General features: G+C 52.2%; 1 protein-coding gene across 1 annotated transcript in view; it reads left to right on the top strand.

Moving 5' to 3' along the window:
• Positions 1 to 26,676, top strand: part of TTC28 (tetratricopeptide repeat domain 28) — a gene marked incomplete at its 5' end in the record, with an annotated part of 117,798 nt that overhangs the window by 57,040 nt on the left and 34,082 nt on the right. Inside the window, 1 exon segment of the mRNA XM_083589602.1 lies at positions 26,361 to 26,508. Coding sequence (XP_083445728.1) covers positions 26,361 to 26,508 — 148 coding nt within the window.

Here is a 26,676-nt window from a genome sequence, read left to right on the forward strand (position 1 = left end):
GGCTCAGGGCTGAAATCAGATGGGATGCCTTCTGGCCAACAGGCACCTAGGCTTCCTTGTGGCACCCTTCTTTCTCTGCAAAGCCTCCTCCGATTTGGGGGCAAGCGCTGCTGTTGCTCCTTAAGGAGAAAAGGTGTGTGTTGGGGGTGGGGAGTCCGTATTTGTCTGGGGAGTGGCAGGCCTCTCTTGGACGAGCCTTTTGACAGCAGTTCTGCTCCCTTGGAGGAGCAAGTTCTTGCTTTCTTTGTGGGGAGAGCAGAATTGGGCACGTCCTCCCCCCTTGCTCTGAGGCCTTGTCTCTTTCTGCGTGCGCCACAGGCTGGAACTGCTGGGTTGGAGTGAGATTTATTTCATAAAATTTATATACTGCTTGAATATAAAGGAAGCCCTCGGAAGGGTTTCCAAAGCAGGTGAGGTTCATAGGTGAAGGAGCTCCCTGGCACAGACTTCGTTGGAGGTGTACAGAGGTTTGTTTTGTGGCTCAGTTTTGCTGGCCAGGCTTCATCCCTCCTCTTTCCCATTTTTCGTTTCCTCTGGGGTGTGGGGTGCCTTTGGGAGAGTCTCCAAAGGGCTGTGTTAGGCTTTGTGGGGTGTAGGGTAGGAGTCTGAATGGTAGAATGGTCTAGTCCTTAAACACCAGGTTTGTTCTGGGCTAGGAGTCTCGCTGCACCACTGGTTCTGTGCCACTGGAGCCACCACTGAAAAGCCCTTTTTCTGGGGGTCCAGACCTCTTAACTGAAGATGGACCACCAGGAGGGCCATAGAAGTGTAGAGTTGGAAGGGACCCCAAGGATGACCTAGTTCAGGCATAGGCAAACTCTGGTCCTCCAGATGTTTGGGACTACAATTCCCACCATTCCTTGCTAACAGGACCAGTGGTCAGGGATGATGGGAATTGTAGTCCCAAACATCTGGAGGGCCAGAGTTTGCCTATGCCTGACCTAGTTCAACCCACTGCAATGCAGGAATCTCAATGCTTGTGGTCTACTAAGACCCCTTGATCCTTTTCACATGTACTACTGGCAAGCCAGTTGTTTCCCATCTTAAATTTGTGCAGCTGGTTCTTCCTGCCTAAGTGCAGAACCTAATCCCCCCCCCACTGAAATTCATTTGTTAGTTTTGGCCTAGTTTTCCAATCTGTTAAGGTCATCTTGAATCCCTAGTCTGTCTTCTGTGGCATTGGCTACCATTCCCAGTTCAGTGCCAGGTACAAATTTGATGAACATCACCTCAGTTCCTTTGTGCAAGTCATTTATAAAGATGTTGAACAAGAACAGGCCCAGGACAGAACCCTGGGGCACCCCACTTGTCCCTTTTTTCCAGGATGACGAGGACTCATTAATGAGTACTCTTTGGGTTCAGTCAGTCAACCAGCTACAAAGCCACCTAACAGTTACCTTGTCCAGGCCACATTTTACCAGCTTCTCCACAAGAATATCACGAGGGACTTTGTCAGAAGCCTTACTGAAATTAAGATACGCTACATCCACAGCATCCCCCTGATCCACCAAACTGGTAACTCTATTGAAAAAAAAAAGAGATTTGTCTGGCATGACTTGTTTTTGAGAAACCCATGCTGGTTGTTAATAACCACAACATCCTTTTCTAAGTGCTCACAGACAGACTGGACCTTTCCTGGTATCTGTGTCAAGCTGACCAGTTGGTATTTCCAGCCCTTTTTGAAGACAACATTTGCCCACCTCCAGTCTGCAGAGACCTCACCTGTTCTCCAACAATTCTCAAAGCGTAGAGGCTCTGAGATTGCATCCTCAAACTCTATAGTACCCTTTGGTGCAGCAAATCAGGCCCAGGAGATGTGAATTAATTTAAAGTAGCTAGGTGTTCTCTTACCACCTTTTTTCGTGTCTTGGGCTTCTGGTCCTTGCTGGCATCGTTTATACTGTTATCACCAGGTTGGGCACTGCTTTCCTTTGGGGTGAAGACAGAGGCAAAATAGCTGTTGAACAGTTCCTCCTCCTCTGTGACACCCAATAACATTTCTCTGTTGTCTTCATGGAAGAGACCGACTAATTGCTTGTACTTTGAACCAAAGCCAAAGAAACCTTTTTATTTTTAACGGTGGAAAGTTACTTTACTTTAAACTCACTTCTGCAGGTTTAAACAGTCCAAAAAGAGATTCCCCTTCTTCTCCTGCTACCGAAGGGGGGTTCCACGATTTTAAATGCTGAAAGCCAATCCTTTAAAAGTAATTTTCTAAGCTCTAGTTTACGTTGTCTTTGCTTTATTCTGACTACAAAGAAACGGAAGGCTGACTTCCTGTTTAGACCTTCCCGTTTCAGTACCAAATTGAGGTAAATTTTGAGTCCAATTCCTCTCTACTGGCCAGTCCTTATTTAAAATCCAATTGTTCGAGTTTTAAGTACTCACGGGTGATTCTTTAGATGCCAAATTATCCCAGGAAAAAGGCAGCGCTCTCCGGCAACGGCTATGCAGCTTCGCTCCACGGAAAAAGCAGTAGACTCACAGCACCGCGCCACATCCCCCTCTTCGCTTCGGAGCCTGTTAATGGGTTCCTTTGCGGGTTGGGGGGGCGCTAAAGGTGCCCGCCGAGTCCCATGGTCACAGGCTTCATCCACCTGTGATTTTTAAAGGGTCCCCGCTTCGCCGTAGCGGAAACGACCCGTTTCGCGCGGAGCTGGTCCCTCCAGTTCAGAGGGAGTCCACCATTGCCGATGGCGCCACCCCGGAAGTCTTACATCCAGTAGTTTCTTACACTTTTTGAAATCAGCCTTCTTAAAATCCAGAGTGCATGTCCGACTACAATCAGCTTTCCCTTGCCTGTGTATAATGGAACCCAAAAGGCTATGATCACTTCCTCACAAGGTTCCCAATACTTCCATTTCATCAATCAGTCCCTCCTTGTTGGTGAGGACCTGGTTCAAGAGAGGTAACCCCCTTGTTGCTTCCTTCACCTTCTGGGAAGTGAAATTGTCAGTGAGGCAATTGAGAAATTTGTTGGAGAATTTGAGTTCCAAGAGATATTGGGGGTATTTTAAGTTTCCCATGGCTTATCCTTCCTTTTTGAATGTTTGGTAATCTGCTCTAGGAAGGCATCATCCAAGTCCTCAGTTTGGCTTGGGGAGTCTATAGCAGCACCCGCAGTAAGGTCATTGTGTTTCTCTCTTTTACAGTTTTTACCTGTATACTCTTGATGTACCTTCCATGCTTCAAGTCATGGACCTTTCTATATAGTGCTACATCCACTTTGCACATCCTTTATATATAATGCTGCTACTCCTCTCTTTTTGGTTAATTTCTTTTGAGCAGACTGTTCTCAACTTCTGTATTACAGTTAATGGTCTCATCCCACCAGGTTTCAGTAATGCCTATTAGGTCATATTTGCCATCCTGTATTAAGAGCTCAAGTTCTTCTTGCTTGTTTCCCATACTCTGTGCATTTGTGTTGAGACAACTGAAACCATGAGCCACTCCTCTGCACACTGCTGCTTTTGTCCCCCTCTGTAGGGAGTCACGTCTCTTCCTTCTCTGGGAAGTAGCAGGAATTGTTCTGTACACACTGATCTAAGAGCAGATCTTAGAGTACAGGCTGATCACTATGGATGAAGGTGTTCTTGCAGATATTTATTTAGATCTCAAGCCTTTTTGGGTTTTTAGTGTCAAAGTAAGCACCATGAATTGGACCCAGAAAATGATAGCTAATATGCTGTCCCTATCAGCAGTCTTGCAGCAGCATTTCTGGGCTGCCTTCAAGAGCAGCTCCATGGAGAGCACATCACAGTAGTTGAACATGAGTATCCCTGGCCAGGCTATCCGTGTCCAGAAATGGCTGTAGTTGCTGCATTTGGCTAGCTAAAGCCAGACATAAAGGCTCCTAGTCACCAAGGTCACCTTGGCCTTAGGTGTCAAGATGGTTTCAGAAGTACCTGTTGCTTCAAGCAGGATGCAGCCCCATTAAGAACAGGTAATTCCGCCAATTCTGAGGCCCTTCTTCGTGTGCTGCCTCCTTGAGAGGTCTGGAAGGTGACAACATGAGAACAGGCCTTTTCTGTGGTGGCTCCCCATCTGTGGAATGCTCTCCCCAGGGAGGTTCGCCTGGCGCCTTCATTATACACCTTTAGGTGCCAGGCAAAAACACTCCCCTTTAACCAGGCCTTTGGGTGATTGGCATCCAATGCCCTTTTAAAACGTGTTGGGGGCGTTATTGGGTTGTTTTTGTTTTGATTATGTATTTTGTGGTTTTATATTCTGATTTTATCCTATGAACTGCCCTAAGACGTGCAGGTATAGGGCGGTATACAAATTTAATTAATTAATAATAACAATAACAATAACAACTCTGGGACTTGGGAACCTACCCCACGTCCATCTTGCCTGGTTCCCGTTTCTGTCTGCAGGCCCACAGGCTGCCTGCACACCTGGGCTTGAGCCTCTCTGTGCTTCTCCTGGTCCTGATGAGGGAGACGGAGAGCAAGGGAAGGGAGCGAGAGCGCCATGTGTCACTTCATCCCTGTCTTGCTTTTGCTGGGGAGGGAGGAGGGCAAAGGGCACCTGCTGGGTGTCTGGCAGCTGCCTTGGCAGAGCTGGGGGAGGGAAGTCTCTTGTGTCTTCTCTGCTGCTGGCTGTGCCTTCCCTCTGGCTTTCTCTCTCCACTTCCATGTCTTCTGCTGCCAGAGGGATCTTCTTCCATGGAGATTCTCCTGCAGATGATGGACTCCTCCTAGCAGCATGTCACCTTGCCTTCAGATCATTGTGCTGTCAGCAGCTGGGGGGGGGGGCTGTGCATTTTGGTGCTGAATGTAGGGCAGAGCCACCCCTCTCTGAAAATGTGCTGGAGCCAGCCAAGAACAGCAGCTGGCTCTCAAGCGCCGTGTTGCTGGGCCTGCTTGCTGGCCTGGGGGGGGGGGGGACTCTCCTCCTTGTTCTCCAGACTGAAGGAGGAAGCAGGAGATGGGAGGGTGCTGATGGGTGCCTAGCCAGGGTGGCTGTGCAGCCATGATGGGGAAGCGGTGGCGGTGATTGTGGGGCTTGGCTTGCCTTTCCCTTCAGCTCACCAAGAATCCTATGGGCGCAGCTCGTTGGTCATTCTTGTGCTCTCTGTGCTGTTTTGCTTGGCTTTGAGCAGCTTCTGCAACAGCTGTTGCCATGTTTTCCCTAATTGCCCTCAGAAAAAACAGCCCCTTGGAGGAGAAATGCCTTCAGGCATTGCACACTCCTAGCACAGAGAGGGGGGAGCTGTGCTGGGCTTAGGGGAGGGGGGGACTGCTTCCCCACCCCACTCGGCTGTAATGGTGGGGCTGAGTCGTGGGGAGCGGGGAGGCTTTTTTTCCACAGAGATGGAAGAGTGATGAAGGCATCACCCAGCAATGGGCATTCATGAGCAAAGGCCCTGCTGCTGACCCCACAGCGACACCAAGCTCTGACCTCCTGCCATGGTGGAGAATTTTGGAGGGCACAAGAATGGCTTGCGATAATGGCACTCCTTCCCTCACCCCAACTGGTTCCTGTTAAGAACCATAATTGCAGCCATTGAATGAAATACTTCAAGGCATCACTTCTCTTGGGGCTCCATTCCCAGTGGAGGCTAACAGCACCTGACACCTGAATTCCAGCCAGGTGGGAAAAGTGGAGGCCCCCCCTTTATTTTACTTACTTAGAGAGAGATTTCTACTTGGCACTTTGGTTTAAACCCAAGTTACAGGAAGGCTCCTTGGAACCACATCAGGCTGGCTGTACATTAAGATCCCTGCTGGAGGCTTTCCTTGTTCTCCTGCCTCCTGATGGCTGACATGGGTGAGCAGGACTTGGGGAGAGGGCCCTTTTTCTGCGGTGGAGCCACAACTTCATAGTTCACTGCCAGCTGATCTCTGCAACGCTCCTGTCTCTTAGAATAGCTTTGAAGACCAGTTTGTTTGGGGTGGCTTAAGCAGGAGGGATGGATCATTTTTTAATGCTGCTCCTTTTCACTATTGGCTGGGCTGAATTTTGTGTTTATATTCTGGGCGGAATGTGGGGCCACTAACAAATTAGCTCTTCTTTCCGCCTCTCCTCCAAACCCCCCATTCAATTCACCCACTATTTCAAACCTTTTCTTATGAGGCAATAATATTTTTATTTATAGATATATCTATGGACATATTTTAAAGCCCATTTTGCACACACACCCTCACCACCTCCTAGCTTTGGCCCTGCCACTGGGACCCCCCCTCCTGTTTTTCTTAGTCTTTCCATCTCCCACATTGGGGTGTGTCACAACCTCCCCAGTCCACACCTAAAGCCAAGAAGTGTCCATCTTGGGGCCTCAGGGTGTGATCTAGAGGTCTGCTGCCTTTTTACTGCTTTGTACCACCCTGCTCTGATCTTTCAGCAGAGCTCTGAAATCATAGGAAAATCAAGTTCTGCCGTGACCCCAAACTCTCTGTGAAGATGAGATCTCTTAGCAGCAGCAGAGTCCTTGCCCTTCCAGCCAGGGAGGTGTGTGTGTATGGGGGGGGTGGGGTGAGTTTTATGTGCTGCCCAGCAGAAGCCAGTGGAGTCCCTGCTCAGGGTTTTCCTTTGAAGGCTGTGCTGGGTTTCTGTCTTCGCATCCTTTGGGCTCACAGAGCTGTGTGTGAGCAGGAAAAGCAGCCGCTGCTTACCAAGTGGATTTTGATTCCTATTGTGAAGCTCCACGATGCCCGTCTCATTTCCGTGGGGAGATGGTGATATGGGGATGGCAGAGGTGCTTGGCTTCTGTGTGGGAAGGAGGTGCCCGGTGGTGGAGGCAGCGAGGAAGGAGGAGTGCCAGGACCACTTTCCCCTTCTGCCTTTGTCTGGCGCCAAATCCATCCAGGGCTTGAGGAGCTGAGCCTCTACAGCAGAGGTGGGCAGCCCTTTTGGCCCTGGGAACCAGCTTTGATGGTTCGGCAGGGCAACCAAGATGTCTGTTGCATGATGGCACTATGTCACCATGTGATTGACAGGTGGGCTGCACCACTTGCTTTTCCGCAACCCTTGCGTGGGGTTGCCAAGCTTAGGAAGCGCAGTGCCAGGCGCTTTGCCAACCTCCCAACATGGGTGGCAGAAAAGGGAAGGGTGTGGGGCTCACAAGGCCCTTTGCCAGCCTTACCATCTCTTCTCCTTTCCAATGTCAGGGGCAGAAAGGAGGAGCGGTTGCCATTGAATGGAAAACGCTTCCTCCCTGCTCCTTGAAGAAGGGGTGCTCCTCCCAGCTGTTGGGTGATGGGCTCCTTCGATGCTCCACTCCACTCCTCTAACATGGGGCTTGACTTCATGTGAAGGGGGCATGAGGGTTCCCTCAAAGTGCCTGACAGGCCAAGAATGCTTCTCAGTTCCTCACAACTCTTTTCTTTTGTTTCTGCAACCAGTTTTGGGAGAGATCAGAGAAGACAAGGAAATGAAGTGTGGCTGATTTCGGGATGCTTCATTCTGAACCATGCTCCTCTTCTTTTCTTTCCTCACACCCCACTTTTCACACAATTAACAAGGAACGTGTGTGCCAAAGTCTTGGGCAAGCTGTTTACAAAGCCTGTTCCTGGCTGGTGCTCCCCCCTCTGCCACAAGAAATCAGGGGGCAGCGGGTGGCTTCAACACCCAGTTGCAACTGGGCAAAACCCATGAGGACTTTGAGAGTGGCAACAGCCCTGAGGCCTCCAGACCAGGCACAGCAAAGAAAGAGGGCTCCTTTTCCTGGTGGAAACAGTTGCTGGAGCCTCTGAGGAGCTGGCCCAGTTCACAAGGCTGGATCTCACCCAACAAAGCGGCTCAACAAGCCTTCCTGTTTCCAGACATGTTTTGGAAGTTCTCACCCAGGAGAGAGATGGTCCCTGGGGAAGCATTGCTTTTGCACTTGGGCAGAGGAGGAGTCGAAGTGGCTCAGCAGGCAAGAACGGGGGGCCGAGGGAGCTCCTCCCACCATGAGGCAGCTGTGGTCCTTCAGTGGAAACTCTTCATCCTCTCAAGTTTTCAGATGGGCAAGATGAGGTTGGGGGCTCATTGGGGACTAGCGTTCCTCTTGCAAAGGAAGTATCGTCAGCCAAGCCTGCCTTCTTGCTGGCTGCTTGCTCACTCTGCCTCAGTGGCTCTCGGATTCCACCTGCTCAGCACTTTCTTCCCCATCAATTGCAGGGTGGCTTCCTAGGGATGCACCTCCCAGATGTGCTGCTCCCAGCATTTCTTGGGCACCCACATGGAGCTGGTGTGGCTGATGTAGCTTTGCTCAGAGCCTGGCGTGCTCTCCTCCTCCTCCTCCTAGTTAATGGGCAGCCTCCAGTAATTATGGGGAAGGCGATCCAGTGGCCCAGTTACAGGATTTTGAGGCATTTCCCCTCCCAAGTGTCCACAAAGCCTGGGAGGTTTGGTTTCCTTGGAACTCATGCACATCCTGAGAAGAGCTGCTGGAGAAGGAGGAGGAGAGGCCTCGGATTTGTCTGAGCAGCCACACCCTCGATCCTAAGTGAAGTGCTCCACCCTCCCATGGGCTTGGCTTTGGGGCCACTGGCTTTTCTGGGTCCTTATTTGCTCTTGAGTCAGAGACCGTGAAGATCAGGTTGGGACCTTCGAGTGCCCATCAGGTGCGGTCGGAAGGAGGTCCAGAGTGCAATGCGCAGGCAGCCTTTGTGGCTGAAGGGCAGGAGCCTAGCCTGGAGGGAGGAGCCTTGGCAGCAGGAATAGCCTCAAAGGGCAGAGGCTGTTGAAGAGCCCTTTGCCTGCCTGCCCAATAGCTGCGTACCCCCCCTTTCAGAGGCTGCCCTGCCGTGTTGTGGATGGGGACAGGAGCCTCACTTGGAGCTGGAAGGCAGCTTCCTTGCGGAAGGGAAGGGGTCTGGACAAGGGGTCCAGTCTGCCACCATCCAGTCCGTTGTGGGAAAAAGAGACACCACCCCCAGCTTTCCACAGTTTTGCCAGAAGTTACAGAGTTCTCACTTAGAACCATTGTGGGCTGACAGGTGAGAGCTGTCCTTTAAAAGCGATGTGTGCATTTGAGGGCTTATCCACATGTGCTTTCATGCTCTGCACTGCTCAGTGTCCGAGCGGGAAAAACTGCAATTCTGCAGAAAACCCAAATGGCTGTTTGTTGCACTTCAGCTTCAAAGAGCAGGTTTTTGCAGGAAAACCTTCAGAAAGAGAGGGAGAAGGGAAAGGAAAGTGTGGAGAACCCCTGAGTCTTGTGCCCCCAGCCTGGGCACCCCTTCGAGAGGCAGAGCTGGTGCTGGGCCTTGGGGGGCGGCAGGCAGGCTTCTACAGCCAGCACTCAGCCAGCTGCTGTTACTGCAGGAGGGGAAGGAATGTGGACCTGGCAATCAGAGGGGCCCCCTAGCTGCAGGAAGAGGTTTCATGCCCGAATAGCCTCCTTTGTGTTGGCCACCCTTTGGGGAGGCGTGTAGGAGTTTCTGGTCTGCTCCAGTCTTTGGAGGGCCCTGTCTGAGCCTTGTGGAGTTAGGCCGCCTGCTCCTCTGCAGCCCTTTCTTCTACCCAAGGGGGTCCGGACTGCAGCCAACCTCTATTTCCCAGGATCAGAGCCCCCTCCTGGTTGCAGCCTCCAAGAAGGCGCTTCATCTGAGGCTGCCTCTCCTCCCCAGGGTCTGCATTCTCTGTTTTGGAGGGGTCTCCATTGTGAGGATGCTTTTCCCTGTGTGTGAGGAAGGAAAGGGGGCCCCTCTTCATGTGCCAGGAAAGGTGCTTGCGAGCCTTCTGGGTGTTGCTGCCTTGTGCAGAGGAGTCTCCTGCCCTGCCTGGAGTTGCAGTGGCTTGCTCCGGAGCCGGAGCCGGAGCCTGCCCCAAGGATTTTGAGGGGAGGGTGTGGGGCTGCGAGGAGGCCTTTGCCTTTTACGCTTCCGCTCCTCTGTGTACGTGACTTTTTCGAAATTGCAATTTTATTTCCTTGCTTGGTAGTAAATGCACTGGACGCATATGAGGCTGGAGGAGGAAGGTAGCGGTGGCGGCAGCAGCATGAGCTAACAGCAGCATAAATTGCGCTTGGCGGGTTGGAAGTGATTCCTGCCCCCTGCAGGGCTTTGGAGAGGTTCAGCTCCTCCAGAGTCATGAATAATGAAGCCGGAACGTGGAGGGCCATGCGCCAGTTGCAAGGAGGCTTTCTACTGGGGGCGAGAGCTGCTCTTAGCAACTGCTGCTGCTGGGGCCACTCTGGGCTGCAGTGGAGCCAGTTGAACGGCACTCTGGTGCTTCCCTAAAACACTGATGTCCGTTCAGCAGCAAGTGCTGCCTGGAGTCCCACAAGTCGCACATTCCTTTGCTGGGGCTGGGGGCAGTCCGACTCCCCGGCTCAGGGAAGGACCAGGATCAGGGAAGGCCTTTGCTGCATCTTCCGTGAGGCTAGATGGGACTCTGGGTCAGGGTCCTGGCAACAGGAGACAGATCAGTGATGCAAAACACTCTGCTGTGTGGAGGTGCTCCTGCGGTCAAGTGTACAACCTTTGCCACTGACACCTTTGGTTTGGATGTGGCCATTTCCATTAGCCAAGGAGCTGGCTCCCCAAAGGGCACTGGCATTGGACCTGGAGCACTTGGGAAGCAGCGGGCCACGCCACCAGCTGTCCTTGCTCACTCTGGTGGGATGTTAGACAGGCTGCCCTCTCTTTGGACTGGGCAGCATCTCTGGGAGAATTGGGATCACAAAAGGGTGGAAGGACTGGAAAGATTGAACATTTCGGCAGCAACAGCAGAATGTGATCTACCATGGTGGCCACTGGCTGGCACCCGCCGGGCCCACTAGTCAGCACCCTGCCTGCAGAAGAACCCCTGAGCAGCACTGCCATGTTTATACTCCCCATAGTTAGCCATTGTGGGTGGTGATTTTGGTAGATAGGCTGCGTGGGGTGGAGTGGATTTATTGGACTGTAGTATTTATTGGAGTAAATTGACACAAAGGTGATTTACAAAAAGAATAAAACCATGAAACATGGTCTTAGCTGAGCGTGTGCATGCTGTCTCTTAGTGGCTTGGCTCCGTGTGGCTGCTTCATGAGGGGCAGAGGTGCTGCAGAGGGGCCTCAACTTGTCTTCCATGCCTGCTTTCTTCAGGGTGAAGTATCTGTCAAGCTCACAACACCAGCCTGCTTGGCATTTTTGCAGGGAGGATGTCATGGATGGGCTCCACAAATCTTCTTTCTCTGGTTCTCATGGGGGAAGCTGGAGTGGTGCAATTATTGGTCCCCACATAAATATTGATGGGCGCCAACCCTTGTATGCTGTAAAAGAAGATGAGATAAATTTGTGGAGGACAGGTCTCTCAGGGTCTCTCAGCAACTATGTTGTTGTTGTTTAGTCGTTTAGTCGTGTCCGACTCTTCATGACCCCATGGACCAGAGCACGCCAGGCACTCCTGTCTTCCACTGCCTCTCGCAGTTTGGTCAAACTCATGTTGGTAGCTTCAAGAACACTGTCCAACCATCTCGTCCTCTGTCGTCCCCTTCTGCTTGTGCCCTCCATCTTTCCCAACATCAGGGTCTTTTCCAGGGAGTCTTCTCTTCTCATGAGGTGGCCAAAGTATTGGAGCCTCAGCTTCACAATCTGTCCTTCCAGTGAGCACTCAGGGCTGATTTCCTCAAGAATGGAGAGGTTTGATCTTCTTGCAGTCCATGGGACTCTCAAGAATCTCCTCCAGCACCAGAATTCAAAAGCATCCATTCTTCAGCGAACAGCCTTCTTTATGGTCCAGCTCTCACTTCCATATATCATTACTGGGAAAACCATGGCTTTAACTATACGGACCTTTGTTGGCAAGGTGATGTCTCTGCTTTTTAAGATGCTGTCTAGGTTTGTCATTGCTTTTCTCCCAAGAAGCAGGTGTCTTTTAATTTTGTGACTGCTGTCTCCATCTGCAGTGATCATGGAGCCCAAGAAAGTAAAATCTCTCACTGCCTCCATTTCTTCCCCTTTTATTTGCCAGGAGGTAATGGGTCCAGTGGCCATGATCTTAGGTTTTTTTGATGTTGAGCTTCAGACCATATTTTGCGCTCTCCTCTTTCACCCTCATTAAAAGGTTCTTTAATTCCTCCTCACTTTTTACCATCATGGTTGTGTCATCTGCATAGCTGAGGTTGTTGATATTTCTTCCTATGCAATATTTTTCTTTACAGCATTGGACTTTCCTTTCGCTTCCAGGCATATCCGCAACTGAGCGACCTTTCGGCTTTGGCCCAGCCACTTCATCAGCTCTGAATCTACTTGTACTTGTCCTCCGCTCTTCCTCAGTAGCATGTTGGACACCTTCCGACCTGAGGGGCTCATCTTCCAGTGTCATAACTTTTATATATCTGTTGTCTTTGTCCATGGAGTTTTCTTGGCAGGGATACTGGAGTGGCTTGCCGGTTCCTGCTCCAGGTGGATCATGTTTGGTCAAAACTCTCCACTATGACCTGTCCATCTTGGGTGGCCCTGCTCGGCATAGCTCATAGCTTCTCTGAGTTATTCAAGCCCCTTCGCCATGAAGGGGCAGCGACTATGAGTCCATCCCAATTCTTCTCTCCAGCCTTAAGTTCTGCCTTCGCTTTCAATGGGGGGGGGGGCATCAATATTCTTTTCTTTATCTCTTGCAACCATGACTTCAAGAGGTGGTTCTTTTGGTTTCACTTTCAAACTACCCACAGGTTGTTAGATGGATTCTCCTTCGATCTTTTAACAGCGTCCAGTTCTTAACAGGTGGTCTCTTTCACTTTCTGGTCTTCAAGCCCAACGTCGGCAGCTTTGTAGCGTTTTACTTGGAGGCAGCGGGCCTCTGAATACTAGCTGCTGGGAGTCGCAAGTGGGGGGAGAGGGTGGCGGCGGTGGTGGTGGCTGCTGCTGTAGTGCTCAGGTTCTGCTTGTGGGCATCTGCTTGGCCACTGTTTGTACAGGATGCTGGACTAGAGGCCCCTTTGGCCGGTTCCAGCTGTAGCCAGGCTCTTCTGATGTTCTTAGAAACAGAAATGTAGTCTGATGGACACTAGGCCTGGGCGATGATCCATCACCCAGGATCGCTCTCAGGGCCAGAGCACATTGGCGCCTTCCCCCGGCGGTATAGCACGGGGGAGCCTGCCTGCTCCTGAGTCCCTCTGCTGCCAGTGCCCCGAGGGCGGAACAAGCTGCATCGGCCTTGTGAGGCTGTGGGGTGAAACCGCTGCCACTCCCACCGAGGGAGGGAGCTGAGGTGGTTTCACCCCAGAGCCTTAAGGGGCTGCTTCTCCCCCTCTGCTTTCCAGAATCGCAGCGCATCACTATATCACGACGTTTGGCTGGTGATACATTGCGATGTTGAAAAGCTGGTATCGCCCAGCCCTAATGGACATCTTGTTGAATGCTTAAAAGCTATGTGTTGTGCATTTCAAGGTTAACAATGGATAACATTATGGACATGGATCCTGTCTGTTTTGGAAAGAAGGCCCCTTGTTCTTTTTTGTAAATATTTTCGTTGAATGGTTTTTTGAACATACAAATAAGAAACATCAATATAAAACAGAATCATAGCACATCTGTCATATCAATCGCTGTGAACAGACCCTCCCAAGTGTCCCTATTTTCCAGGGACAGTCACGGTTTTACAGAAGCCGTTCCAGTTTCTGATTTGATCCCAGAATATCCTTTTCCTTATGACACCGCTGTTTTCATCAGAGAAATGTAAGAGGGTACGGAAGTCTCCATGAGTGGATGCAGGAATTATGGTATGACTAGATCTGTTAACATATGAAATAAAACCAACCCTCTCATCCTCTGCTGAGTGAGAGCACTGCAGCTGGCAGGTGATGGCCTCTGCTCTGGGTCCTCCGGCTCACGTGCCCATCTCCTCTAGAGCTTCCCTTGCTATCAACAAAATGCTTGTGTGTACAGGCAAAGCAAGACGGGGGGGCAAGGATGGCCAATTGCTGGACCCCAAATCTGTACGCCTGCCAGGGGAGATGGGCAGCTTTGATGCGCCTTGGAAGTTTGACATTGCATTTTCCCATTAATGAGCCAAAGCATTGCTGGCTCCCTGCTTCAGTAGCTGCTGCCCACCCTTGGCCCATAGCAAGGAGCAGATGGTTCCATGGTCTGCTCAGACATGTTTCCAGATCGCAGGCTGAGGTGGGGGGATGTCATCTTCTCCCCTGCCTGGTGGATGGCACCTATGCCAGTCCTTGCATTTCTCCCCCCCTCACTCGCCGCCCCCTCAGTGAGGCTCCTGTTGATTCCTCTCTCCTCCTCTTCCTCCTCCTGTGCCTCCTTGGTGCCCCCCTTGCCTTTCCCCTCTGCCTTTCTGACCCAATTCCCCAGTAGCCTCCTTGGAGGGGCAGCTGCACTTACTCCTCCTCATTTATTCACTCAGAGGAAGCTGCATTACATTTGCTGCATGGTTCCAGCAGGAACTTGAGGGGTCTGCAGAGATTTTGTGACAAGACGGGCTCCTTGCAAGAAGTAAGCTGAGTCCCGGGAAAGAGTGGAGCAGACTCTACTCATTCCCCTCTTTGTTTCGGGGTTTGCACCTCTCCCTCACGGAAGAGTTCCTTTGAGTGGACCCCCATGAAAGGACCAAGGGGAGGTACCTGTAGGAGAGGGAAGCAGATGGCCCCCCACAGCTGTGACATGGGTGGGTGGGGTCTCCTTGGGAGAATGAAGTCACAGGTGCTCACTGGTTTCAGAGCAAGTTTCAGAGGCAAATACTTGTGTGTGAAGGTTGAGTTGTTGTGATTTCCCCTGGAGGATGAGCCACGTTCCTTCAGATTTATATCAACCGGAGATTCCCCTGCTTGCCAGCCTAATGGAAGGGCTCGTAATTGCTGTGTAGATTCTTTTTACAGCCTCCTTGGACTAAATTTAACAATCCGTAGCTGAATCAGGTAAACACAAGACATTCAGAGCACCTCCAGAGCGACTCCAGGGGAAGGGGGCATGTTCTTCATGGCTTTGTTTTTCAATCAGTATCAAATAGTTTAGGGGTTCTGTGTGTGTTTTGCATAGAAAGCTGACTCTTCCAGTTGGCTTGGTGGTGTTTGCAGTCTGTTTCCTTGACCAATCAGCTTCAGAGGAGTTTCGCTGCTGTCCAAACAGCAGTTGGGTTTGAGACAGGAGCCGTTCATGGGAAGGTGGCCGTTTTGTGTCTGTCAGGTCTCTCTTGATGGCCTCTCCCACAGTTTGGCCTCAGTGTCGAATCATGGAATTGTAGAGTTGGAAGGGAAACTCTTGACTCTTCCAATCAGAGCAGAGATCCTTGTGACAGGTGAAGCAGGTGGAAACTTATTTCCACTTGAAGGTGGATGGCAGTATCACCATTGTCAAAGAGCAAAGCACCTCCCTCCTCACCGCATCAGGCTGCTGGCTGGAAGGACCAGATGAGACTTGTTGCATCTCACATGATCACACAGCAGAATTTGGGCAAGGGCCAAATCTTGCACTGGATGACCCTTGAAGTTAGACAAGGCTAACTTCTACTGCCAAAGGATTCTGGGATGGAGGGAGCTCTGTGGCTTGGTCCTCGCAATGCCTCTCTCCCACCAACTCTTCTCAGGATCAGACAGAAGTGGGGTGCAGTTTGGAGCACTTGGGATTCAAGGTGCAACCTCAGATTAGGCAAAGCAGGAAGGTTAGACCCTCGGCATCACCCACAGGACACCTGGGCCCATTTGTTGATCTTGGATGTGTTGGGATGTGACTGCTTTTAAAGTCCAGATTCTTCAAGTGATAGCAGTGAATATTTTATATCTTCCACTTAAGTAAATTATTTAAGCAGAGGTTCTTGAACAGCATTGCCTGGGAGCTCCAGGGAGAGGATTTGTTGCTGTGAAACTGGTTTGTACTATTTTAAGCTTATGCTGTTCCCCAGACATGCTTTCTTGGTGAAGATTAAACCAGTTCTTAGAAAATATTCCTCGCTGTTAGTCTTCTCAGGTGTGGGGAAGCAATTTCAGCCTGAGGGCCACATTCCCTTCTGGGCAGCTTTCCAGGGGCCACAGGTGGGCAGAGCAATACATGTGAAGGTGACCTTTGTGCAGGAGTCCAGTGTTTGCACATGCTCCCTCCTCCCCCAGGCAAGCAAGAAGATTTATCTGTGTCCAAAGACCCATCCCAGCTAGTCAAGGACATTCAAGGAGCAGGGGCAAAGCAAGGCTAGTGGGGGTGTGGCCTGGGAGGGTCCCAGGGGCCAGACGGAGAGGGTTGAGGGCCACATGTGCCCCCCATCACTGCACTAAGCCATGGTGAGATGTCTCGCTTTCTGGGAGGAGGCAGGAGCAGAATGTCAAAGGCTCTTTCTGGTGGGGGGAGGCAGATTGTTTGGGGAGCTTTTCAGGGGGTCTCAACTAAGAAGCCTTTGGGGACGCAGGGAGGTGCTTTGGCTTGCTGAAAGGATCCTGCTCCCAGCTCCTCCAGGCCACCATCTAAGTGGGGCAAGCAGTGGATTCTACATGTGGCCCTCTGAGCTGCCAGATCTCAGGGCAGCAGGGGCTTTCCCTGAATTCCTGCCTCTGGAGCAGAACACACCACATGTTAGCATCTGCCTCTGTTGAGGGGGCTGGGGGGGGGCTGGGACAAGGCTGGTCCAAGAGGAAGGTAGCTCTCCTCCCCTCCTGCTCGTATCCAGGTCATTGCAAGAGGGCAGGAAGAAGAGGCGAAAGGTGTCTCAGCCAGTTTTCCCTCTCCAGCCTTTAGCTGGCAGGGGCCCCTGATTTTAAAGCTAGTGAGGGCTGAATCGCCAGAGGGCCATTACTGTGTGATCCTGGGGCTCAGGAACCCCCTCCTTTCTCCCAGACCACTCCTGAAATTCTGCACAGAGCCCTGGCATTTAGGAACACAGGGAGCTGCCTTACATCCAATTCAGCATTTGTCTGCACTGACTGGCAGCAGCTCTCCCTGATTTCTGGCAGCATTGCTCTCCCAGCATTACCTGGCAATACCAGGGATTGAACCTTTGACCTTCTGTATGCAAGGCAGATGTTCTGCCACTCAGCTGTGGCCCACAAGATTTAGGGATACTTAGAAACCACCTGGCAAATGCATGTTTTATAAAGTACAATGGAAGTCTAAAGACAGCCAACAAGATAAAGGCAGGCAGGTTGGCTTAGCTGGCGATGGCAGGGCCATCCAAGGCAGCAACTTGAGCTGCAGTTGGGAAGAAAGAAAAAGCTTCTCCGGTGAGGGATTGGCAATGTGATTTCTGCACAGACTCTTTCTTGAAGAGCTCTGTATAAAATAAGCATTTTAATTTGCAAGAGCAAAAGGCGACAAGCCAATTTCCTGTCAAAGCCAAGGTGGAGCCAGATTTGGCAAATAGGCACCTCTTTCCTAGCAGAAGACTTGGATCATGGTCCTCCTCACGCACGAGAGATGAGCTCTGAAACATGCAAGGCCTTCATGTGGGCAAGCATAATGTTTCATACAGAGAAGAAAGGGCTTGTGTTTGTCAAACACCACAGAAGGTTCCAGGGATGTCCATCTGCGTGGAAGTTGCAGCCCTCTTGCTGTCCTCTATCTCTGTTTTCCTCATTTGGGAGGAGCAGATGAGTGCACAACTAAGTCCATCTCACCAAGATGGGTGATCTTGTCATTCTGCATTGGCAGCAACCAAAATTCCTGTCACAGAGGATCCCCCATCTCCTTTGGTTCCAGGTTTCAGCAGGTGAGAATGAATAGCTGATTGTTGGCCTCCAGTGTCAGAATCCCATTTCTTGAGCACCTTCTCTTCAGGGGCCAGGGCAGCAGGCAGGGGGAGTGTGATCCGGAGAGTGTGGATTGCCACCCCCAGGCATTGCCACCCCCTTCCCCAATGCCAAAGGAGAGGGTGGGCTGCTGCTGGTGGTCCTTCATCTGCTGCATGGGGTAGAAAGGGAATTAGCAAGCAGATGAGTAATCGGTGTGTTGCAAATCTGTGAAGTACATACTTGGTTGCAACCTTCTGCAACCCCTCCCCACCAGCCCCCTTTTATTCCCATCTCAGAGCCCCCTGGGAAGGACAGTGCAAACTCCATGTGTTTTGGGGCCAAGAACAATCCACCCCCCACAGCCCCCCAACCCCCACTTGCTATGTCTCTAAGCCAAGGCTGGAGTTCGGCTATTCCTCTGCTGTCTAGGGATCCAAACAGAAGAGAAGAACCGGTTTACTGACAGCCTTGGCTGAGCATCCTCTCCAGCCCATTGCCAGGCCTGCTGGCTCTGGTGTCCTCCTTGCCTCTTCCCTGCCTCTCCTGCTGCTGGGTGAGGGCGAAGGCTTCCTTCAGGCAGGCTGGCCACGTATTCTGGCCTCCTCTTCCTCAGCTCCTTGGAGAATTGGCTCCTAGTGCAGCCGGCCTTCCCTTTCCCTTCCAAGCACAAAGGATGGCCTCACATGAACCATTCCTGCTCCTTGCTTTTAGAGCACCCACCTGCTGATCTCTCTACCTCCTGTGTAGGGTGAGGAGCTAAGTCTTTGTCCCTTTTCTGAATGCTTTTGCTGCACCTGGGAGAGCCAGGGCAGATTAGGCCAGGGTTTCCTTCCTTCTTTCTCCTCTGGCTCCTTGTCCTGCCCTTGCAGGAGACAACAGAGCAGAGGAGAGGGGTGGCCTGGCAAAGGAAGCACATCTTCCAAGAGAGAATCCAGGAAATAGTTTTGTCTGGGATCAGAAGACGCATTTATGCCTGTCAAGAAGAGACCCTTGAGTTGCAGAGAGATCGGAAGAGGAAATGGGTGACATCTGAGCAGGCAGCTGGTCTAGCCTTTGTGGAATCTACCTTTTGCCTCCTTTTCCTTGGTCCTTATTTCCATTCTCCAGAAAGAAATCAGAGGCTCTTGGCTTCAAACCTGCAGCAAATGGCAGCGGGGAGTTGGGGAATGGGGATTTGAGTAAACCCTCTCCAGTTCCCCGCCAATCAGTTGAGAAGCTCTTTGCAATATAAATGTGAGCGTATTTTAATATGGTAATTAATTGAGGCGTGCCGCAGAGGGGCATTCATTGCCCCGAGAAAGTGCCCCTTCCCTTGAAAGAGACGCCCATGGGAGCAGCTCAACTATGAGGAATTCTTCTGTAATTTACAGGATGAACTGGGAGGTAATTACTTATGCCTGGCGGGCCAGGAGAATTAGTATTGACGGGTGTGTGTGTCTGCACTGGGATGGCGGTCGATGGAGAGGCTTTTACTGGGCCTGCCGCTGTCAGTTGAAATCCTGCTGGTTTTGTTCGGCTTCATTTTGTTGGAGTGGCTGGAAGCCCCCAAGAGGAGGAGGGGTCTTGGGCTCAAATCCTGCTTTTCCATGATGGACACCTGTTTGGCCACTGTGAGAACAGGATGCTGGACTAGATGAGCCATTGGCCTGACCAATGACTCTTACTGTGTTCTTATGTGCACTGTATGTGGGTTGGGCCCTCTGGCCCACTCACAGATTAGCCTACGATTTGCATACGCTTTCTGTCATGTGCATATTCGTGATTTCTTTTGCAGATGGAGTGGAGGGCCTCAAAAGAAGTGTACATCCACACATGTAATTTTACGGCAGACAGAAGGTGTACAGGTGAAGCTTTTCCTATAATGGCATTTCCACATGAGGAAAGGCTTAACCTATAGAATGCCTGCCTGCCACGCAGGTGAAAGGACCATGCTTTCCCCCCATGTCATCCTAAACCGAAGTCTGGGCTGCAACCCTGTGCCCACTTAACTGGGAGCAAGCCCCATTCAACGCAGTGACTTCATTCTCAATGGATGTGCACCTTTATGCTGTAAGCACACAGCAAATTATTCACAAGAAGGTGCCCTGGGGCGTTGGGTGCAGGAGCCGCAGATGTGCTGTCAGGCGGCAGGACCTGCAGCCTTGAGTATGTTCATTTAGAAACCACTCGATCAAAAAGTTCCCTGAGTGGTATGCAACAAAAAATTATAGATAAAACATGAGTAAAACCAACAAACCAACTAATGTAAAATATATGTGTGATTTTTTTTTTTTTAAACCCCCACAAAATTGATAAAACTTTAAAAACAAATGTAGGCAACCTAGTTGTGTGCCTGGACAGGGCTACTGAAGCACGGAGGTTTTCAGCAGGTGTCCAAAACCATCTCTGGAGGGAGCCATCGTGGAGCCGCCTGGGTTTCGGCTGTTTCGTCAGATGCTGCCACTCATTTTTTGTTATGTGCACCACCCTCTCCATCACTCTCAGTTTTGGGTGGAGAAGTGGAGGCTGGGAGGCCTAGAGCGCAGGAGGGCCTGTGACTGAGGCAGCGGCAAGGAAGCCCTTTTGCGGGAGGCGCTGGGACTGGGGGGGCAAGTGAAGAAGCCACAGCAGCCGGTTTGAGCTGTGGCATCTGGAGGCCCTGTGTGCTCTGGCCTCTTGCCAATGTGTCTCTGACCTGAGACATTTGTTTGCCAGCCTGGGTCCCGTTGCCCCAGGATTGCAGCCAGGGCCCACTTGCCACTTGGCTTCTGATGAGTCTCAGGAGCAGCACATGGCAGCTCCCAGGAGGCCGAGGAGGAAGGCTGGGCCAGGGATCCACAGTGCTCAGGTGAAGGGGTGCATCCTCGTTTGGGGGGGGTTGCTGTTTTTGTTCTACCACCCACCTTTGCTGCTCCAGACTTGGTCCTGTCTCACCAGCGAACAGAAAGTTGATCCTATTAGAGCGACTCTTGTGTTTGAGACTTAGAGTTCATAGAATCATAGAGTTGAAAGGGTCACCCATGAGGGTCATCTAGTCCAACCCCCTGCAATGCAGGAATCTTGAAGCTCGTGCTCTACCAACTGAGCTATCCCAGCCCTGAAGAGTTGGGCTTCCGTTTTTGGTCACTGTGCTGGTTGATGTATTGTCCATTTTGTCTATGCTCCCTAGGGCTGTCAGCCGGGGGTTTCCTGAAAGAGCCCCCGGCCGACCCCCTGCCAAGGCTTGGGCACCTGAAGGGGCTGAGGCCATGGGACCTTGGGTGGGCAGAGCAGCTCCCCAGGCAAGTCGCCCCTTGCAGGACCGGGTCAAGGGGCGGTGAGGCTTCTTGCAGACTCGTGTGCTGTTCTGGGGCAGGCAGCTAAAGCAAAGCAGATGTTCTGCTAGGAGGGGTCTGCGCAGGATCAGCCAAGCTGATGTTTCTTGACCTTTTTAGAACAGTTCAATAAAAACAAGCAGTTGCCATAGCAACTACCACATTATTTGGTGCTTCAGAGATTTGCGATAAAGGAGGAGAGCTGAGTGAAAGCAGCACATGGTGAAGGCGTTCCTCCCCTTTGTGCTGCAGGCTTGAGAGTCCATGAAGACGCTGCGTGGTGCAGGGTCTGGGCGTAAGGAGCCCCTGTGGTGGAGGCAGGCAGGCAGGCAGGGGGCCTTGGTGTTTGTAGTGAGGGGATTGCCTCTCAGCCGCAGGAGGAGGAAGGCGGAGACAGAGTGATTGGCCGAGACCTGCCCTGCAGGACTGATTGTGATGCCTTTGAGGGTCGGCACCCCACAACCCTTTGCTAACCTTCCTGGCTGATGCCTCCCAGGTTGCCTCAGGTCCTTGTCTCTGGGGCCAGGCATTGCCTCCCTTTGGACTCCTCGAGTCGTCAGACTTGACTTTGTGCAGCCATGGTTGGGCAGAGAGAAGCAGCATGAGCAGAAGCTTTGGCTGCTCCCTTCAGTGCGAGGGCTTGTGAAATGGCCTCTGTACCACATGCCAGAATTGGGCCTGAGCTACGTGGCCCTGGGAAAGGTGCCTGCATTCTGGGGCAGCAGTGTTTGGGTGCCTGGAGGATCAAGGCAAAGAAAGGGACAACCTGGGGACAGGGGTCCAGAACTGATCCTCACAGGATGTGAATGAAATATTGCTGGCTGCAACTGATCTTAGGACAAGAAGAAATCTTTAATCACTCCTTGCAAGGAGGCAACCAGGAAGAAAGATGTTAATTAGAGTAAAAGATGTTGTGGCTTTTGAAGCCAGACTTCCTTTCTCTGAAGCAGGCCTCCTTTGTTTTTCCTTCACTGGAAACTCCAAAGATTTGCTTTCAGGCGTTCGGCTGCTGGCTTATTCTTAAAAAGGCAGACAGGGTGGCTCTCTCGAGATGGAATAATAAGCACCCAAAGGCTTTTCACCATGCCTTTTGGAGAGGGCCATCTTGCTGATGCTGTTGAGCAGGAATTATGTACTTGGCTGCCCAATTTTTATTTCTGCCACAGCGAAACTGCTGCAGCTGCGGTCGGGTCCGTGGGCCTCCTGCCTGTCCCTTGCAGGAAAACCCTCTGGAAGGCTTCCAGCAGGAAGCGACAGCCTTTGAGGTGCTTGTTTGTTGGTCCCTGACCAGGATCTCTCACTTGGGGCTTACCCACACTTCCATTTGCCCCGCCATGTCCCCTCTGGTGGAATCCGCTGCTGAATTGGAGCAAACGTCAAACCGCAAGGGCTCTGAGCTGTGAAGAGCACCTGTGGAAAGGGAAGTGAGAAATGGGTGGGAATGTGGGGGTGCGCCAAGCAGGGGGCGGGGCTGTATGCTTTTTGGACCATTAAGTGCTTCAGAGAGATGTTTTGGTTTTTCCTCTGCCCTCTCCTCCTCTTTGTCTGATGGAAACACCACGATGGTTCAGTGTTTAGTCCAGCAGGACTGACATTTTACTTGAGATTCTGAGATGCCCACCAAGAGTGACAGTCAAGGGTGGTCCACCCCAAGGCTCTTTGCAAACAGAATGCAATTTCTGTTCTGCAGGGAAATGGGTGGCTGGACTGAGCCTTGAGGGAAGGGCCTCCTGCAGCCTCTTCCTAGCATTTGCCAGCCTCAGGCCCACAACAGGGCATGTTCTGGCACATGTGAGGCAAGTGTGCCCCTTCCTCTCCAGGACCCTCCCCAAGAGGCATTGCAAGGGCTCCTAAGTCGAAGCAAGGAGACCTCCAGGTGTGTCTGGTCAGGGCACACATAGGCAAAGCAGCCAACCCAGCTAAAGCACCCGGAAGCTGGAAAAGGAGGAGGAGTTGGCCCCAGGAAAGCGGGGAGCGAAGGCCTGAGCCAACTATAGCACTGCAGTGGCAGCCTGGCCCTTCATGGCAGGGAGTGCTGCACCCAGAGGAGGAAGGCTCAGCACAGAGGGTGGCCCCAGTGTCTGCTGCAGGTCCTCTTCTCCGGCGATGCACCTTGACCGTATCAGGTGTGGGGCTTGCGTGCATCAGCCGGCAGAGGAGCGCTGAACAAAGCCGGTGCAAGGGGCTGGATTGCACGGTGCTCGCTGTGCAGGCCCTGCATGGTGGAAGCAGCTCCTCAGAGCTGTGCCTTTTCTTCCCCCTCCAAGCTCTGCAGCAATCCTTGCTGGTTTGAGACTGTCTTTGTATGGTACTGGCAATGCATTGCCTTCTCCATTGCCTGCTTACAAATTGGCCAGCAATTTGTTATGCAAATGATCCACACTCTGCTAGCGCAGTTTTCATGACAAAATTACAGGGTGAATGCTAATGAAGAGCCTGGGCCCTGAATCCGTTCCATTACCTTTTTGTGTGGAGCTTATTCCGCAGGGAGCTGCAGCTTCTAAGCCTCTGCTCTACAATCACTTTGCAGCCAACTATACTTGGCTCCTGCCAAGATTAACCCTGTAATCTGGTCACCTTCTTGCCACCAATTAAGCTGCTGTGGCCACAGCCACTCTGCTTCCCAAAGGGAGGGAAGGCACCGCTCACAGGGGGAGGAGGGGTTTTTGCTCCCCCCTTGGGATCAATGAGCAGCAGGCAGGTAGCGGGAGGCCCCTTGTGCAGCTGCAGCAGATGCTCCTGATGGTTGCGGAAGGGGAGTAGAAAGCAGATTCTGGGAGGGGCTGCTGCTCTTTGGGACCCCCCCCCCCCGCCACAAGAGAACCCTTTTGATTTCCAGTGTCAAGGCACTGCCCATCATGCAGCACAGCTGGCGACTCTCCATGTCTGGAGGCCCCAGATTAAATCCTGGTGTCTCCTGCAAAAGGCTCTCCTGTCACAAGAACAGTGAAACTTTGGAAACTCTTACCTACGTGAAACTCTGACATTGTGAGAGGCTTTGGGGCAAAAGGGGATTCCTCCTGGTCCCACTGCCAGCCTGGCTGGTGGGTCTGGCCTGGAAGCTGTGGTGGAGAAGGGGTGCTTTCCACTAGCCCAAATTGGGCACTCTCGGGGGGGGCTGCTAGCCCAGATTCTGCGCCTGTCTTTGGTGTTTCCCAGTCGTATGGGAGTCGACGAGCTCTTCTGTGTTGATGCCAGGTGGAGTAGACAATGCAGGCTAGATGGCAAAATGGCCTGGCTGGAATCAGGTCCCTTCCACCAGCCCCTCTATGAGAACTGGCAGAGCCTGGCCAGGAAGAGGACCTTGCAGGCCACAGCGGAGAGTTCAGTGAAGACGTTGAAAGGAATGGGAAATAAAAATGCCATTGTGCAAATCTATTTAGAATACATATGACATACAGTTCTGGTCGCCTCACCTCAGGAAGGATGTTGTGGAGCTGGAAAAGGTTCTGGAAGGGGCAGCATGGGGGGTCCTGGGGTTGGTGTAGCTCCCCGTGAAGAAAGGTTGCCGCAGTTGGGGAGCCAGATGGGGTGTGGAGACGAGATTCTCTGTGCTCCCTCAAGATGCAGTGATGGTTGCCAGGATGAGTGGCCTCTGGTGGGAACTCCTGCTGCCGCTTGTGGCCCCATGGTGAGAGGGGGGTGCCCAGGGGCGTGCGTTCCCTCCCCCCGCCCCTTCGTTTTGCAGCTTGGCTCCCTTTCTTGTGGGCGGCTGCTGAGGGGCTGCTCTTCCCTCTGGGCTCCCTCTGCCTGATGCCCAGCAGTTGCTGCTCCAAACGCCTTTCCTCCCAGTCAGACCCGGAGGCTGGCATGGAGAAGGAAGCGCCAAGGAGGCCCAAGAGGGTGGCCCCCTTGGCAAGGGCTCCTGGGCTTTGTGTGCTTCCAAAAGGCGAGGCACCTTGCAGAGATTTTCTTCTCCCGTCGCCTTCCTGCTGCTGGAGCCAAAGACAGGGGCTGGGGCCTTCCGAACCACCCCCATCTTGCAGAGCTCTGCTCCAGGGAAAGAGGCCTGAGTCACCCCGGCTGCACCGCCTGTTCCTGGAGGGTTGGGGAGAGCCTTCTTGCTATTCCTGGACGGCCTGATCTTCCTCCTGCGTCGCTGGCAGGAAGCTGGGCTGTGTCCGCCATTGTTCTCCCTGAGCCCAGCCTGCGCTGCCTGCTTGGTACCCTTTGCTTCCACTGTGGGTGACTCTGCGTCCTGCCCCCCCCCCCGCCAGTATCGGGCGCAGGATGGGGTCAAATCACGCCTGGTGGGTGATCTTTTGTGACACCTCAAGGCTGGAGAGTTGGGGGATTTGCTGCCTTTTAGGGTCTCGGGTGTGCCTGGGAGGATCTTGGCCCAGCCCACCCGCTCTGACATTGGCAGGTCGGGTGTTTGGGTAGCATGTGGCTGAGCTGGGTCAGCTGATTCCCTTCTCTGTGCTGGGGGCAGTGCCCCTTTCCTGCCCCAAGATGTCTTCCACGCTGTGTGTGGCAGCGCTTTGAGCACACCAGCTGTCTCTGCCAGGGTCCTCAGCCCTTCTCTTGGGTGCTGAGCTCAGTTTGGGTCCAGCAAAGCGGTCTGGAGCCTGGGCTGGGTGAGCTCCTTGGCACCCTCCGTCCGGCTGCCTTTCTGCCCTCCCCATCTCTCTGTTCTCTCTGCTGCCTCTTCCGCCCAGTGGGCTCCTCACGAGTCAAAGCCTCTGGCCCTAATCTAATTGCTCTGCTGCTGGATTTGTACTACAGTGGCCTGTTTGGTTCAATAATAACACATTTATGCTAAAGGTTAATGAAATGAATTCTGCTTCCATCCAATTCATTAAAAATGGTTCTACAATCAACGCTTGCTAATGGAAAAGAGATTAAAAATTCATGTCTATAAATTTCCCGTGTCATTTCTGATTTTTCTTAATCTCTGCCTCCGTGGACTGGCTCCTGAGCAAGCCTGAATGCCCTAATGGACAGCCACTTTGGGTATTAATTGCAAATCTGTTCCACTTGGGTAACAACAAAGGCGTGTGTGTGTGTGAGAGAGAGAGAGAGAGAGTGAGAGAGAGAGAGAGAGAGAGAGAGAGAGAGCGCATCCTGCCACATGCCTTGCATCCAGGCTATAGAAGCAGCTTGGGAAATGCCGCAAACTCTGTTCATAGAAATACTGTTTCATGTAAAAGATTACGCCTGCTTTGTGGATGAATGTGCTGAAACCCTTGTGAGAGACACACATTTCACATTTAATAAGTGTGTATCTGATGTTAAGTAAGTGTACAAAGTTTAAGCATGGAAATCAGCACAAAACATGATGGAATGGCCTTCCATGATGGCGTTCCCACGAGGTGAGGGCCCCGTCTGAACGGTCTGCTTAAGGCAGCATCATGCCCCTTTAAGCCGCCCTGGCCTCCCCCAAGGAATGCTGGGGAGTGTAGTTGGGAGCGTTAGGAGGCTGCTCTTCCCCTGAGGCTCCTGGGCTGCTCCCTGCTGACCTTTGCCTTGTGTTGTTGCAGGCCTACTTCCGACAGGGTGTTGCCCTCCAGTACCTTGGGCGCCATGCCGATGCCCTGGCAGCCTTTGCCTCTGGCTTGGCTCAAGATCCCAAGAGTCTGCAGCTGCTGGTGGGGATGGTGGAAGCCGCCATGAAGTCTCCCATGCGAGGTGAGTGAGGGCCCCTGGGATTCCTGCCCAGCGCTGGCTGCACTGTGTCGTGCGGAAGGTCCCACGGGTTCACGCTTGCTTGCTTCCTTGCTTCCCCTGTGTTTGGCCCCAGCAGAACTTGGGAACTGTGCTTGCCAATGCAAACAAGGACCCAGCGCAGTCGGTAGG

The sequence above is a fragment of the Podarcis filfolensis genome (genome assembly GCF_964270895.1).
Source record: "Podarcis filfolensis genome assembly, chromosome: 16".
In the NCBI taxonomy this organism is placed as follows: domain Eukaryota; kingdom Metazoa; phylum Chordata; class Lepidosauria; order Squamata; family Lacertidae; genus Podarcis; species Podarcis filfolensis.